At 48.4% G+C, this 15,726-nt stretch overlaps 1 protein-coding gene across 2 annotated transcripts in view; it reads left to right on the forward strand.

Moving 5' to 3' along the window:
• TRPV5 (transient receptor potential cation channel subfamily V member 5) overlaps positions 1 to 15,726 on the forward strand; it is a 40,235-nt gene that overhangs the window by 5,739 nt on the left and 18,770 nt on the right. The window contains exons 4-11 of one of the 2 annotated variants that reach the window (XM_003929796.4): positions 2,988 to 3,133; positions 6,091 to 6,188; positions 6,357 to 6,479; positions 6,980 to 7,117; positions 7,425 to 7,523; positions 7,680 to 7,855; positions 8,309 to 8,455; positions 10,785 to 10,997. In XM_003929796.4, the coding sequence (XP_003929845.3) occupies positions 2,988 to 3,133; positions 6,091 to 6,188; positions 6,357 to 6,479; positions 6,980 to 7,117; positions 7,425 to 7,523; positions 7,680 to 7,855; positions 8,309 to 8,455; positions 10,785 to 10,997 (1,140 nt within the window). The remainder of the gene's footprint in view (positions 1 to 2,987; positions 3,134 to 6,090; positions 6,189 to 6,356; positions 6,480 to 6,979; positions 7,118 to 7,424; positions 7,524 to 7,679; positions 7,856 to 8,308; positions 8,456 to 10,784; positions 10,998 to 15,726) is intronic. The other variant, XM_074378980.1, reaches the window with a different exon arrangement.

Here is a 15,726-nt window from a genome sequence, read left to right on the forward strand (position 1 = left end):
CTCCTCTTTATTATGTTAGAATAAGAGGTCAGGCTGCTTTGGTGTGAAAGTTTCTAGGACCTGATGGTGTGGTTTGGTGCCCCCAACCCAGTTCTCCTGCTGCCTGGAGATATCACTGACCATACAGCAGTGGCAGGGAAGCTGGAGAGTTTGCAAGCGTACTCACCTGCAACATGCTGAGAGAGGCATGAAAAGAAAGGCGAGAAAAGAAAAAATAGAACGGTGAGGTCAAATACCACAAAAGGAAGAAACAGTAGGGAGAGAAGGCGAGGAGAGACTCCAAATCTCTGGTCTACCAGCTTGGACGGCAGGGGGACACCTTGGTCCTCACCCAGGCTACTTGTCCATGCCCTTCCCATTGGGGAGGACAAGGTAAGCAGAGAAGGGCGAGTGAGAAGGTGAAGACCCAGGGATGGGGGGCCTGAGCATTGGGCCTCACCTTTCTCTTCCCTAGACCCCTAGACAACGCCCTTGGCGGCAAGTCCCTGCACACCTGCTCTGTGCAGCTCAGACTGGGCTGGCCTCCTCCCCTGCCTCGTCCCCTGCCAGCCCCTACCCCGCCCCCGTGCCCAGGACCAGCTTTATGGGTTGCAGCTTCCTTGGCAGGTGCTCCTTTCCTGGCCTGCCTCGCTTATCAAAGCATCTACAACCCCCGCCTCACCCTTATCGCTCCCTCCATCTCCTTAAACTGGAAGTCACTCCACAAGGCCCTCACCCCCAGCGAGGCAGAAGAATGTCCCGCAAGTTGAGCCCTCCCCACTCCCAGTGAGAACATAATTCCCACGTTTTTTTTTTTAACTTTTCCTTTGGGCTTTTAACAAGAAAAAGATCCAAATTTTCCCCTTTTTGAATCATCAATGGATATTGGCTCCTCTGACTTTCCTTGTTCAATTTCCTTTCAATTCTTGTCCTTCTCTAAAGGTGTTTCTGTCTGTCCTGACAATCTCTGGAGCAGATCTTTCCTACTTACAACAAAAGAAGGGGGCAGTCCCCACTCCTCAAGACCCCCAGAGGGAGGGCCCCAGTGTGTCCTCACACTGGCCTCTCACATCTTTATAGCCAAAAGGGTCCTAAGAAGCAACAAGGTCTGGAGAGCGGTTTGGAACTGAGATCCCACCTTCAAAACTAGTTCCAATCTCACCACTAACCATGAGGCTTGGAGCAGGCACATCCATAAATTCTCACACAGAGAATTCTTCCTTGTTCCCATTTACCTATAGGTCTATTGAGTGAATACAATTCAATAATATTGATGTACATCTTTGAAAACAATGAGAACATATATAACACGAGCTATCATATACAGCAGTCCCCTCTTATCCTCAGGGGATACATTCCAACATCCTCCAGTGTAGGTCAGGAACTGTGGAACTGTGGGTAGGACCAAACCCTGTATATACACACTATCTTTCTTTCTACACATACATACATACATGTGACGAAGTATAATTTGCAAATTAGGCACAGTTAAGAGTTTAGGTCAGGTGTGGTGGCTCACGTCTGTAATCCCAGCACTTTGGGAGGCTGAAGCAGGTGGATCACCTGAGGTCAGGAGTTCGAGACCAGCCTGACCAACATGGTGAAACCCTGTCTCTACTAAAAATACAAAAATTAGCCAGGTGTGGTAGCAGGCATCTATAATCTCAGGAGGCAGAGGCAAGAGAATAGTTTGAACTGGGAGGCAGAGAGGTTGCAGTGAGCCAAGATTGTGCCACTGCACTCCAGTGTAGGTGACAAAAGTGAAATTGTCTGGAAAAAAAAAAGCGTTTAACAACAATAAAGAAAATTGAAAATTATGACAAATATACTGTAATAAAGGTTATGTGAATGTTCTCTTTCTCTCTCTCGAAATGGTACTGTACTCACCCATTTTCCAACTGTGGCTGACTTTAGGTAACTGAACACTCAGAGAGCGAAACTGTGGATAGGAACTACTTAATAAAATAACGCAACATTACTCATTCCTCTTGGTATTTCATTCCTGAAGAGTCCCAAACATAGAATCACGATTTCTTTGTCATCTACCTTTGCTCAGTTTCTGCTGTTCAACCTCTGTAGAAACTCGGGGTCCCCAGGGACTCCTCTTACTTGTATCTGCAGATACAGGAGAACCTGCTCAGAGACACTCCCGGAAGCTGGCCAGTCAAGGTCATGAGGACTTCTCACAGGGAGCAGTTGGTCTGGGAAGGGGCGGGGGGCCAGGAACCCTGGAGATGACCACGAGACACATAAATGGGAAGCTCTGAGAAGCAGCCCGGCGGTGTCTTGAACCCACCTGTGGAAGGGGGATCAGCAGTGATTGCATGCTTGTGACACATGCTTTCCAGATGTTCCCGTGAGACAGCACAGCTGTTACCCCAGTTTCACAGGTTAGGAACTGAGGCCCAGAAAGCTCACCTAACTGTAGGTGTCAGGATTTGAACCAGGCTCTGCCTGACTCTTGAGCTGGAGGTTTTACTTCCTCCTCTCCCTCATCCAATGATCTGCCCACCTTGTTTGTGGACCTGCCTTCCATCCCTTTTCCTTTTCCAAACTCCTCTGCCCCACCCCTCAGCTTCTTGGGTCTCAGCAGTCCCAGTCCACAGTTAGGAACCTTCCCCTCCTCCTTTTCTTCTCCTGGGTGGTTCTGTGGCCCTGGGGCTCAGCTCTGCAAACAGCTCCTCCCCCTCCAGGAAAAGCACTTCTCCCCAGGCAGGGTGGTCAGTCTCCTCAGCGCACCTGCATGCACACACAGCACCTCACAACTGCACACTGCACCCACACACACCCACAGACACGCACGGTGCGCACACACACACCTCACCACCCACATACTGCGCGCGTGCACACACACACACACACACACACACACACACACACACACTGCATGCTGCATACACAAGTCACGGGAAATAAACTCCTGTCCCGGCTCCAAACAGACCCCATCTCTTGCTCAACTGCTGTCATCCTAGACCTGTTTCTTTTGCCACATTTCTATAATCTGCCAGTCCCTGCAAAAAGAAGACATGGGAGGTTTTCTACCCAAGTCAGAAGGGCCCCGGAGCCAACTCCAGAAACTTCTGCCTTCCTTTCTGGTCAGAGAACAAGACTGGGACCAGCACCTGGACAAGCTTCACATGCTGCAGCAAAAGAGGTAGGCTTCCCACGGGACCCATGTCCCTCCCGCCACAATCCTCAGACCCTCTGACAGACCTGGGTCTGCTTCCTGGATAGAACACCCTAGAATTCAGTGCCAGTCACTCAGACACACCCTTTCCTTCCAGCATCCACCCCCCGACCCCGACCACCACCACCAATTACAGAATCCCAGCTGGCTCCTTTTAGTGGTGGTGGAGGATGTGGCTTTGGGCCACACAGGGAAATCTTGAGGGTAGACCTAAGGACAAAGGCAGAATGACAGCAAGGGGAGTGAGCAGACCAAAAAGGACCAGAGGGAAGAAGCCAGGGTGTGTGGGACGGGGAGGGCGGGTAAAAGCAGGCTGCTGGAGGAGAGTCGCGCTCCTGTGAGTGGCGGAAGAACGATGAGGAATCGACATTCATTTGAATGAAAGTGGATTGTGTGAGAAAGGGGAGAACTTTGGTGCATCCCTGTGTGCTGACCAGCGGAGGAGGGCTGCTCAGGTGGCACTGGAGGGTGCTGAGTTCAGTCCATCTGCCTTTTATGGAGTCTACTCTGTGCAGAGGGGTGCTTGAGCCCAAGGATGCAAAGACTGAATGGGACTCGTGCCTGCTTCTGGAGAGCTCTCAGAGCGGCCAGGGCTAGCGCACCTGCAGGTAGATCATTTCATGGCTTAGCCCTACGGTCCATTCCCAGGAAGAGCAGCTGGGGCAGGGACGAATCCCACAGGCAGCCTCTGCCTCCAGGGGTTCTGGGGCTTGCCTTTTGCCTTTAGCCTTTTTTTGGACCTGCCCTTCATCCCTTTTCCTTTTCCAAAAAATGCTGTTTGAGGAGTGAGGTTGGTAAGCAGACATTAGCCGTCACAAAGGGCTCCCCTGTATTCCAGACGAGTCTTGTGCTTGGTTCGATGTCCTTATCTTGAAATTTTCTTTTTCTTTCCTTTTTTTTTTTTTTTTTTTGAAACAGAGTTTCGCTCTAGTTACCTAGTCTGGAGTGCAATGATGTGATCTCGGCTCACTGAAACCTCCATCTCCTGGGTTCAAGCAAGTTTTCTGAGTAGCTGGGATTACAGGCATGTGCCACCATGCCCGGCTAACTTTGTTTTTTTTTTTTTTTTTTTTTTTTGAGTAGAGCCAGGGTTTCTCCATGTTAGTCAGACTGGTCTTGAACTCCCGACCTCAAGTGATCTGCCCATCTCAGCCTCCCAAAGTGCTGGGATTACAGGTGTGAGCCACTGAGCCCAACCTGAAGTTTTTATTCATTTTGAACAAGGGGTCCAGCATTTGCAGTTTGCATTGGGCCTGGTCCCAAGTGCCTCTGAGCCCTCATACTGGCAAGCCCTCTGCTTCCTCACCTCACCTACCCCATTGCTGAAGTGGAATCTTTGACCTTCCTGCTTTAGAGTGGGTCCCCTGGGTCTCTGGGAAAGGGGGCTTCCAGCCCAAACCTGGACCCTCTGCAGAGAGGCAGTGGGGCTAGAGGGCTAGGGAGGCAAGGATTTTCTTTGTGCAGTGGCCTCAGGATGGGGGTGAATTTACAATCCCAGCCCTGACCACTCTGGGCTGGTCAGGAACACTGGGCTCCCTGGGACTGATTTCCTGGGTGAGATGGGGCAGGGAGCTGACTCCTCACAACTGCCCCTCCTGGGGGCGCTGCCTGAACACGGAAACCAGGCCCCACCTTTAGATTAAACGCTTCTTCTTTAAATAAAAACACGTATTCACCCTGGCTCCTGGGGCTATTGGAAGAGAGAAATTTGGAGGTAGGGGACCTCAGAGCAGCCACTCCTTGGCCTGTCCTTTCTGTTCTTCCCCTCCAGACCCTGTGTTTGCCATTGGGGCTAATACTTGCATATGTCTAGTAGGAGAGGCTCCAGCTTTATCTCTCGTTGGGTTCAAATCTGGGTATGGAAGAAACAAAGATTAACAGAGGTCCTGTAGAATGAATATCTTAACCTGCTTTGCCTTGAGACACCCAAATAAACAAACTGTTTAGACCCTTGCATCTAAGGGTATAATGCAGAAGAAAGAGATATCCCTTACCTCACCCCACAACTCTGCACATTCTGCGGGGACCTGTATCTAAATAGCCTGAAGAGGCCGGGTGCAGTGTAATCCCAGCACTTTGGGAGGCCAAGGCGAGGGAATTGCCTGAGCTCACGAGTTTGAGACCAGCCTGGCCAACTTGGCAAAAGCCTGTCTCTACTAAAAATACAAAAAATTAGCCAGGTATGGTGGTGTGCACCTGTAATCTCAGCTACTCGGTAGACTGAGGCATGAGAATTACTTGAACCCGGCAGGCGGAGACTGCAGTGAGCAGAGATCGCACCACTGCACTCCAGCCTGGGCGACAGAGCAAGACTCTCTCAGACAAACAAACAAAGCTTGAGGGAGTAGTCAGAACTTCAGTGGCTCACGAATTTCACAAATTTCGAAAGGTCTAAGAAAGATCTAAGAGTCGGTCCATTCCTCCTCCCTCTCTGTTTTGTTTTTCCCCAAACTCCCGTTGGTTAGAGACAGCAGGGCCAGCAGTCCCGGGAGCAGGGGGACCGCAGAGGGAAGTGTCCTCCGTCCCACGCTTCAACTATCCAGGATCTGAGACAGTTACTCAGGTTAGGTGAACTCAGCCACACCTAGGGTCCTCCTCTTCTCAGAGACTCTCAGACCACTCTTTCCGGACCACAGGTTCTCTTCCCTCCTGTTCTAGGCCCTTCCATGAACTCTTCCCCTCCAGCAGAGCTTCAAGGCCCACCCTCGCAGGAGAATCACCATGATGTGAATTGCAAGGAAGGCCACGGGGTTGAGCCTTGCCCAAGTCCACCCTCGGTCATTTGAGTCCAGTAGGCACTGATTTCCAGTGTCACTGCACACTGTGTGTGTCACGTGGTCTTAGAGAATGTCTCAGATCCCCTTTGCTCTTGGCCTTGTTCTGCTCTGACTGTCTCTTCCAAATGCATGCTTACCTTTCCCCAGGATTCTAGAGTCTCCACTGCTTCGAGCAGCTAAGGAAAACGACCTGTCTGTCCTTAGGCAACTTCTACTGGACTGCACCTGTGACCTTCGACAAAGAGGTGGGATCTGGATTTCATGGGATGGAGGTGGGGGCAGAAGCACCTACCCCTCCTCCCCAGGACTTTAAGCTTGTGAAATGGGGCCTTGGAGGGTCTCCCTGGACCCTGAGGCCCCTTCCTCAAGGGAGCCTGGGAATTGTCTGACGTTCCTGTCTTACTCCACTCCAGGAGCCCTGGGGGAGACGGCACTGCACATAGCAGCCCTCTATGACAACTTGGAGGTGGCCTTGGTGCTGATGGAGGCTGCCCCAGAGCTGGTCTTTGAGCCCACCACATGTGAGGCTTTTGCAGGTAAGGAGGCCGCACAGTAATTCAAGGCAGAAACTTTTGAGATGGAGGGTGTGCTTTTGTCTCTTAAAACTGGCCTCTGAAGGATGGGGTGGGGCAGGGTGATGGAGGGTCAGGAGATCAGACTCCGTTGAGTTGGGAGAAATGCGAAGGGCCTGGTCTTGGCTTTTAGAGATCTGTGGCTTCCTCTAGCATTTCCTCTCCATCCTCCCACAGTCCCTGCAGGACCTGTCTCAATTTCTTTCTCTCATAGCAACATGAGAATGACTATATTTGCAGCAATCCCCTGCTGGTGCCCAATAGCTGAGGAGTGGGTACAATGAGCAGGGCAGCCTGAGGAGCGAACCGCTGTCTGTCAGTCCCAGGCCACCCTCCCAAGCCCAGGGCAGAAGTCTATGCAAAGATCCGTCAGGAACCTACTGAGAGGAATGGTGGGGGATGCTGTGTCCCTGAGAGAACTGGGGACAGAGGCAGACCCCTGATGACGGCTGTCTCTGGGCCAGGTCAGACTGCACTGCACATCGCTGTTGTGAACCAGAACGTGAACCTGGTGCGAGCCCTGCTCATCCGCAGGGCCAGTGTCTCTGCCAGAGCCACGGGCACTGCCTTCCGCCATAGTCCCCGCAACCTCATCTACTTTGGTGAGAGCAGGGCTGGGCTTGGAGGAGGGGCAGCTGGAGAGGCGGGCAAGGCAGAGGGAGGCCAGGGCAGGAGGGTCCTGCCTTCAGCTCTGTCTGCTGGGCAGCTGGGAGGGGCAGCCCTTCTAGGGCTTAATTAAGCCAGAGGCCAATTCCCTCCACGATCCTTCCTCTGATTCTGCTGGAAGAGTGTCCCCCCAAGCCCAGAGCTGAGATGTGGGGGAAGAGGAGGAGGGCATTATTTGGAGGAGACTGCCCACCCCATCCTCCGTCCTGCACTCTCCTGCCATGGATCTCTCTGTGTCCCCAGGGGAGCACCCTTTGTCCTTTGCTGCCTGTGTGAACAGCGAGGAGATCGTGCGGCTGCTCATTGAACATGGAGCCGACATCCGGGCCCAGGACTCCCTGGGTAAGAGCTGGGATGGGGAGGGAAGCCGGGATGCTTCAGGGGGCCAGGGGCAGGGTGAAGAGAGGGGCTGGGATCTTCAGGAAGACCCCCCCGGTGGGGATGGGGACATTAGGGACATTAGACCAGTGCCTACATGATACACTGCATCCTCCCCAGGAAACACAGTGTTACACATCCTCATCCTTCAGCCCAACAAAACCTTTGCCTGCCAGATGTACAACCTGCTGCTGTCCTATGATGGACATGGGGACCACCTGCAGCCCCTGGACCTCGTGCCCAATCACCAGGGTCTCACCCCCTTCAAGCTGGCTGGAGTGGAGGGTAACACTGTGGTGAGACACACTCCCCATCCCTGAGGTATTTTTTTAATGACCCTCAACCTACCCAGCTGGCCATGGGAGAAACCGAGGTGAAGGACCCACCTTTTTCTAAAATCCCTTTTCTCCACGCTCCCCAAAGGATGGTGGTCCCTTGCTTCCTTTTCCATCACTGAAATCTTCAGCCTCAAGTTCCTCGACTCAAGAGGATTTGAGAACCTCACCTTAATGCATGTGCTATGGTAACCCACAGCCCCAGCTTCGTTTGCCTATTTTCTTCTTTCTGAGCTCGCTGGGGTTTCAGAGCAGGAAAGATGACAAAAAGGGGAAGCTTATAGATACAGAGGTTTGCTGATTCCCCACCGTCTGACTGTCTCAAGGGGTGGGCAACGGGCTCCGTCCAATGCAGTTGTTCCTCTGGACCACTTTCTCACACGTTGACCCCAACCCATCCCCATGGTCTCTCAGATGTTCCAGCACCTGATGCAGAAGCGGAAGCACATCCAGTGGTCATATGGACCCCTGACTTCCATTCTCTATGACCTCACGGAGATTGACTCCTGCGGGGAGGAGCTGTCCTTCCTAGAGCTTGTGGTCTCCTCGGATAAACGAGAGGTATGGATGCCAAGGAGGACCAGGGCTGCCGTGTGAGGGAATTTAGTGCTTGTGCAGAGTCTGTCCACTCACTAAGATCCTGGGCCCGAGGCACTTCCCAGCCTTAGAGTAGGCAGAGATTAAAAGTCTCCTGGGACCCGGGGAAAGGTCCAATGCACATTCTTATCCTGAATCGCCTGTCTCGCTGCTTAGCTGCAGTCCCTTCTGCCTACCTTCCTCATTCTAACATTTCAGATGAGAAACTCCAAATCAGAGTGTTTTTCTCATATTCATTCATTGGATCAGCATTGATACAGTTTGCCTTTTTGTCTAAATGCAAACATTTCATGTCGAATTGTAATCCCCAGTGTTGGAGAAGGGGTCTGGTGAGAGGTGATTGCATCATGGGGGCAGACGTCCCTCTTGATGTTCTCGTGCTGATGAGTTTTCACAAGATCTGGTTGTTTAAAAGTGTGTGGCACCTCCCCTTGCTCTCTCTTCCTCCTGCCCCAGCCATGTAAGATGTACCTGCTTTTCCTAGGCCTTTTGCCATGATTGCATGTCTCCTCAGCCTCTCCAGAACCTGTACAGCCTGCAGAACCATGAGCCAATTAAATCTTTTTTATTTATAAATTACCCAGTGTCAGGTAGTTCTTTATAATAATGTGAGAATGGACTAATGCAAGCATATTGAACACCTGCTGTATGTTAGGCACTGCACAAGAAACCAACAATACAGAAATAAATAAAATACAGTTTCTGTTCATTGACTTCCTCAATTCTCAGTCCTTGTCCTGAATAATTGTAACAGAGTAGGACATATGCCATAATAATGGTGCGTACCATGCCTGCAGACAGCCACATTGAGGTTGAGTCAACTTGGCTTGGATAGACCAGAGAGGATGTCACAGATTAAATGCTGAGGCTGGATCTTCAAGGAAGAATTGGGAGTCACCAGGAAGATGAGAGAAAAAAGAGCTTTTTAGAGAGGGAGCAACATATAGGCCATTCAATAACTCTGGGTTGAGTGATGTGAGGGAAAGGAAAATTTGTTGAAGATTGCAGTAGAGAGGAGAAAAGACCTCCAGGTTTCAGGATGCTCCACGAGAGTGCCAAGATGTGGTTTCTGCTTTTTATCTGCCACATGACAATCTCCCAGGAACCCTTACAGAGCCAGAAAACTGACAACTTAATACTAATGAATAGAAGAAAAGTCGAGTGGCCAGTTTGTGAGATCTTCCTCAGAGAATATCCCTGGAAACAGATTAACTTTGAGCAGGAATTAAAAGCACAATCCCATGTGGATTTCACCACTACGTATCCTTGGTCTTTGATTTAAGCTATTCTCAATATTCTCTAGCAGGTTTCATACCTGTCTTGGGTCAGTTGCTTTTTTTCCTCCATAAATCTTCCTCTCTGGCCCTATTTCATATCCCTCACTATCTTCAGCTGTAATTCTGAAGACCTAGACCCCTGCCGTAGGATAAAAATAGAGGCTTTCTGGCTGGGGGTCCTTCAGCTTCCTGCCCTAAACTGCCAGGCATGTCTGGAAACTGCCCACTGTCCCTCTCCTCCCCCCTAGCTTCCATAGAAAAGGTATTCTTGCTGTTAATGGCTACTCTACTGTGCTTTGAATCTGCCTCTTTCTAATTTCTCAGATGCCTCCTTTTGTCCATCATCCCCTCTCCTGTGTATCCTTAACTTCTCACTGATTGCTTATAGCAGACCCTGCCACATCCTATTGCCTGTAACCTCCACTGCTTCTTTCTAGCCCAGCAATACTTCTAGAGCAAATCTGACTACTTCCCTGCTTGAATTCCCCAATTGCTTTCTGTTATATTTAGGAATGATTAGAGGTTATATTTAGAAAAAAACAAAAAAATGCAGACTTCCTACCTTGGCATTTATGATGCATGACACCCTTTTCTACCTCAGTCATTATCATTTTTGCTTACCACTCCCAGTAGATTCTCCCTTCTCCCCAACCACACCTCGGCTGCAAATGGGCAATGGGTTCTCAGAGCTTCCTGACCTGACAACTGCTGCTACCTTATGGTATGATCTTTCCTAACTCTCCCTTTCCTCGGCCAACTACTATTCATCCTTTAAATCCTCTGTGGTGCTATGGTGTCTTGTGTTTACTGCTATAGTCACCTATCTGTGTCACTAGCACAAGGCCCAGCATATACAAAAAATATACTATTTGTCCATCAAAGAAGTGACTGATCAGCTGAATGAGTGATGCTTACTGCCCTGCCTTTTCTGGTACACAGTGAAAAAAAAAAAAAAAAAAAAAAAAAAACATCCTTCTGTGTTATTCACCCCAAGTTTCACTCCACTTTCATGGCAGGCTCGTCAGATTCTGGAACAGACCCCAGTGAAGGAGCTGGTGAACTTCAAGTGGAGCAAGTACGGGCGGCCGTACTTCTGCGTCCTGGCTGCCTTGTACCTGCTCTACATGATCTGCTTCACCATGTGCTGCGTCTACCGCCCCCTTAAGTTCCGTGGTGGCAACCGCACTCATTCTCGAGACATCACCATCCTCCAGCAAAAACTACTACAGGTGATTGTTCTTCTCAGAAGGGGATGAAAGGGAATTGCGTGATGGGGTTGATGGTGCTGGAAAGGAAGTGGTGCTACTTAGGGATGGCGCCACCCTCTACGTTCCAGCAGGTGTAGGCGCCTGAACACCCAGGTCGAAATTAGACATGAGACCAGGAGGCCAGAGATGGGCTTTAATAAGTACAAGAACGTTTGTCCAGGGAGCTGTGGATTTTCTGAGACAAACTTTGAAAGAGTACTTGGAACGAGTAAGCTTCATCATTTGTGAATTTTTTTGATAATTTACAAAAAGTATCAGGCTTTTGTAGTGGGATGTTGAAGGTAAACTCTATTGCCTGAAAGGAGAAAAATTGCTCCAAGTCAATTTCTGAGTCCATTTCTGCCGTGTTGGGGCAACACGGACGGCCCTGCTGGCCTGCACCCTCTTCTGTGCGTGGTCTATATGAGCCTATGGGAGTAACGGGTCAGCCATCTGCTTGTCAGACACTCTGCAGAAAGATGTCTGGATTGGGTATCAGGTTGAAATAAATACTTTCTGAGGTTCCATTTATTGTTGTAGGGCTGCCATTCTGTGTTGCGGTGGCCAAGGGAAACCTGGGGTAAGGAAGAGGAATGATTAGAGGTACAGAGTAAATACAGAAATCTGCTGTTGAAGAAAGTAACCCCCCTTTTTTTTGCAACAGAAAGGGTACTCTAATGAGCACTTCTGAACATACATATTTAACAAATATAGCTCTTGGGGGTTGACTCTTTGTGTATTACTAAAATTTTTGTCCTGGTGAGCCAAAAATACACAGAAGGTGATTAGGTTCATAGGCACAAAGCAAAAGACCAGGAAAAAGAATTTTGCAGTGCAAGTGAGAGCTGAGTGACTGAAGATGATCTCGATGTAGGAGAGGGCAGCTACAGGTATAGCTCAACCTGGACTAGGAAGAGAGGTAGTTTGGGTCAGAAAAAGAATATAAACTTTCTATAGCCAAGAAGCAAAAATCCTGAGTTGGTTTAGACCAAAGACAGCGATATGCACAGAGAAAGAACAGGGCAAAGATGCCCAATGAACCCCATGCTAGGTAGAGACACGTCACCTCTCCTGTTTCTACATATATATATGCAGTGTGTCATGTGTCCAGAGCCACTGCCTCTCTCCAGGTAGGGTTGCTGCCTGGGTAAGACAAGCCTGAGTGTGTTAGAGATGCTCAGAGAGGCTGTGCTCCATGCACCTCAGTGTGGGCACAAGAGTTGTCCCTGGCATAGGACATGAGGGAGATAAGGACAGTTAGGAGATGGCAAGTTGGGGGAGGAGTGATTAAAAATTGAGAAAATGTGTACACACAAACACTTTGGGGGTGGCTGGACTTTTCCACTGCCCCTGGCCCTATTTCCTCAGATAAGTCTTCTCCAGCCTTCCTTTTGTCTCAAACTTATTTGGAGATTTTCTGCATTTTGAATGTAGACAGTATTCCGGGTTAAAAGGTGGACAATGCTGAGCCATTGATGACCAGAAATCTCCTTCCTGTGTGTCTCTTTCTCCTTGGGACAAGGCTAGTTATGTACAAACATGTTTCTTTGATCCAGATAGTCTACATTTAAAAGATCACCTCCTTTGCTTCAGGACTCAGAAGCATAATTATAGCTGAACACCTGACCCATCCTTCTTTTTTTCTCTCTTCTGCCTCCCTTCCTGTTCCTTGGCATTTTTACCCTTTTGCCTTCTGCTTCAGTGAAAGCCACTTCAGCTCGAATAGAAGACTTTGGACTTTCAGGTATTCTTTTCTTGGTGGAGAAGTGGGTGGTTAAGAGGATTAAGAATGCTGCTGGAAGGGGTTCGATAACAAAGAACACTAGTGAAAGGTCCCTATGCTTTGAGCCCCAGACCTGATTTATGGGTTGACTATATTCTTCTTCAGTAGTAAGCCCATGTGGATTAGATCGGGGCTTCTAAATTTATCACCATGATTTGGAAGATTCTGTTATCACAATGCACCGGATTTGATAAATAATAGGAAATTCGCATTTTTTTCCTACTGTTTTCTTACTTGAGTAAGTCTTAGAAAAAATGAAAATGCACAAATACAGTGTCTTGATTTGAGGCATGCAATTGTTGACATATTTGTTAGCCTGTGGAGCATTTTCTTAGATGAATGAATACTTTACCATCCAATTATATTAATAACTCTGGGATCACAGGGATCTCAGTTACTTCAGGACTTCCTCTGCAGATCTCTTGGGATCTGTGGAAATCACTGGGCTCCATGACCCCTAAGATCCTTTCTAGTTTAATATCTGGGGTTTTATGGGAATAATGCAACAGCAACATCTCAGAACAGGTGAAAGAAAACAAATTCCTCTGTATAAGGCAGCAAAAACTATACAAAAACTGATGTATGTAAAGCTGGAGTTAGTTTATCTCTATCCAGTTTGGGGGGCTATCTTAATGACCCTAAGATCATTGTTCAGCCATAAAAGTTCTGTTTCACCAGAGATTTCCCAGAACTCTATTAATTTGAGTTAACTTCTTATCTCCATATGTTTCTACTTGGCTTAGGCAAAGCAGCCTGCACTATTAGGTTTCCAGGTGAGCAAAAAGTTCAAAGTCCAGGAGTCCAGCAGCTTGGGTTTTAGCCCTAACTCTGAAATTTAGCAGTCGTGTGTCCTCGGGAAAATCCTACTTCTTATTAGATCTGTGATTTTTAACCCAGACTGCACATTAGAAACCTAGTTAAAAAAAGCTAGTAAAATGACTGGCTCCTAGGCTACACCCTAGACCTAATAAGTTAGAATGTCTGAAGTGGAGGCTGTGGCCTTGGTATTTTTAAGAGACTCTTTGCTTGAGTCAAATGTTCTGCCAGGGTTGAGAACCCCTGGCTTCCATCTTTGACATCCGTGTACCTCTGCCTTCCCAGTCCTAGGTCCACCATTCCGGTCACTGAGATTCCTGGAGTACTGTTCAGCAGGGGGGTCTAATTTCTCATCACATCTCCCTTTTGACTTTTGAAAAATATTCTCTTGAGCCTTCCTTTGCTTTTCTCTTTCCCAGAAATGTTTTGCTAATCCATTCATTAAATAAATTATTATTGAGAGCCTCATACAGGCTAAACAACTATTTCAGGTGTTGGAAATTCAACAACCACAGTCTGAGCAAAACACTCATGATCTCTGCTTTCTTGGTGTTTATAGATGGGTTGATACTAATCAAATGATCATGCAAATAGATATTTCATTACAGTCTGTGACTGTCGGCATCAATGTTATTTTTTTTTTCTTATGATGAGGAAAGCACAGACTGGGAAAAAAAACTTACAACAGGGGTCTGGTCCATCTGGGAGGCCAGAGATTGCTTCTGAGAAAGATGACTGAGCTCAGATCTAAGTATGAATTCAGTGGGAAAAGAGAGTTCTAGAGAGAGAGAATGAATATTCAAAGCCTCAGGGCAGGAAGAACCTCAAGGCAGGAAGAACCTCATCAAGGTCTAGGAACTGAAAGAAGGTTCGCTAGAGCACAGAGGGCTGGGGTGGGTGCCTCCAGGTGAGGTTGTCCAGGCAGATCCTTCCCAAATTATGTAGAGCCTTAAAGGCCATGTTGAGGATTTCACTCTTTATCCCCAGGGTAATGGAAAGTCAGAAGGATTTGACAGGGGGAGACTTACAGGGTAATTTTTGTTTTAGAAAAATTACTTTGCTTGCATGGTGAATAACAGACGTGTGGGGACCAGTTAGGAAGCGATTACAGTTTAGCAAGCAAAAGATAATGGTGGATGGGCCTAGGAATGTAGTGGGGAGATGGAGGGAAGGGATTGGCATCAGTACTTGTTGAAGGCAAAAATCATCCTGACTGTGTTTCCGTCTTTTAAAAATCATCTTCTACCTGTCACAGTCAGTGGGATCTATCTGTCTACACATCGTCATCCCCCGTAAGTTCTGAACAACCCAAAGGACCGCTGCTGTTTGAAAAGCGACTGGTTGCCAACTCTATACACCTCTGTTCAAGGGTCCTAACCAACACAAAGTGGAGCAAGCACAGCACATTAAAGACAGGGAAAGAGATGAGGAGAGCCAGGGAGCCCGGGAGGTAGAAGTAACATCCACTGAGCACTTATCATGTGCACTTCACATGCATCCATCACTGTTTCTGAGGCCGTATTCGATGTGGATTGTGACTGTAAGGCTGGGTGGGACGTGAGACTTGGCATTTCCAGCAAGCTGCCAGGGGAGGCCAATGTTGTGATTCTGCGGGAAATCCTAACAAGTAAATACAGTCATCACCACTTTAAAGACGGTGAGTATGAGGTCAAGAGAGGTTGAACACTTTGGCAAAGACAGTCAGCTAGCAGGGGCAGCACAGGGATTGGACTGCAGGTCTGCTTCCCTTCAGAATCCTCACCTTTAAACACCAGACAAGTCCATTTCTCCCTGCAGAGTGATGGGCTAGATCCCAGTCTTCTCTCTTGGCTGGCCGGGACTTGCCACACTCACTTGTATCTACTCATCTTCCCCTGACAACATGAGCAACACTTGAGAAGTGCCATAGGAGGGGATCAGATAGAGAAGGATTCCCATTCCCAGATACTGGCCTACTGGCTATTCTCTAGTTTTGATCATTGGCACTATTTTTTGATGGGGTTAACCTACTGGCATATAGAGCAAGTCATAATTCTGTGAGAATGAGTAAAGACTCTTCAGAAGAAAGAGTTAATTTCCCAAGCCAATCCTCCTGAGAAAATGCAGAGACTG

Source organism: Saimiri boliviensis, chromosome 10 (assembly GCF_048565385.1).
Source record: "Saimiri boliviensis isolate mSaiBol1 chromosome 10, mSaiBol1.pri, whole genome shotgun sequence".
Classification (NCBI taxonomy): domain Eukaryota; kingdom Metazoa; phylum Chordata; class Mammalia; order Primates; family Cebidae; genus Saimiri; species Saimiri boliviensis.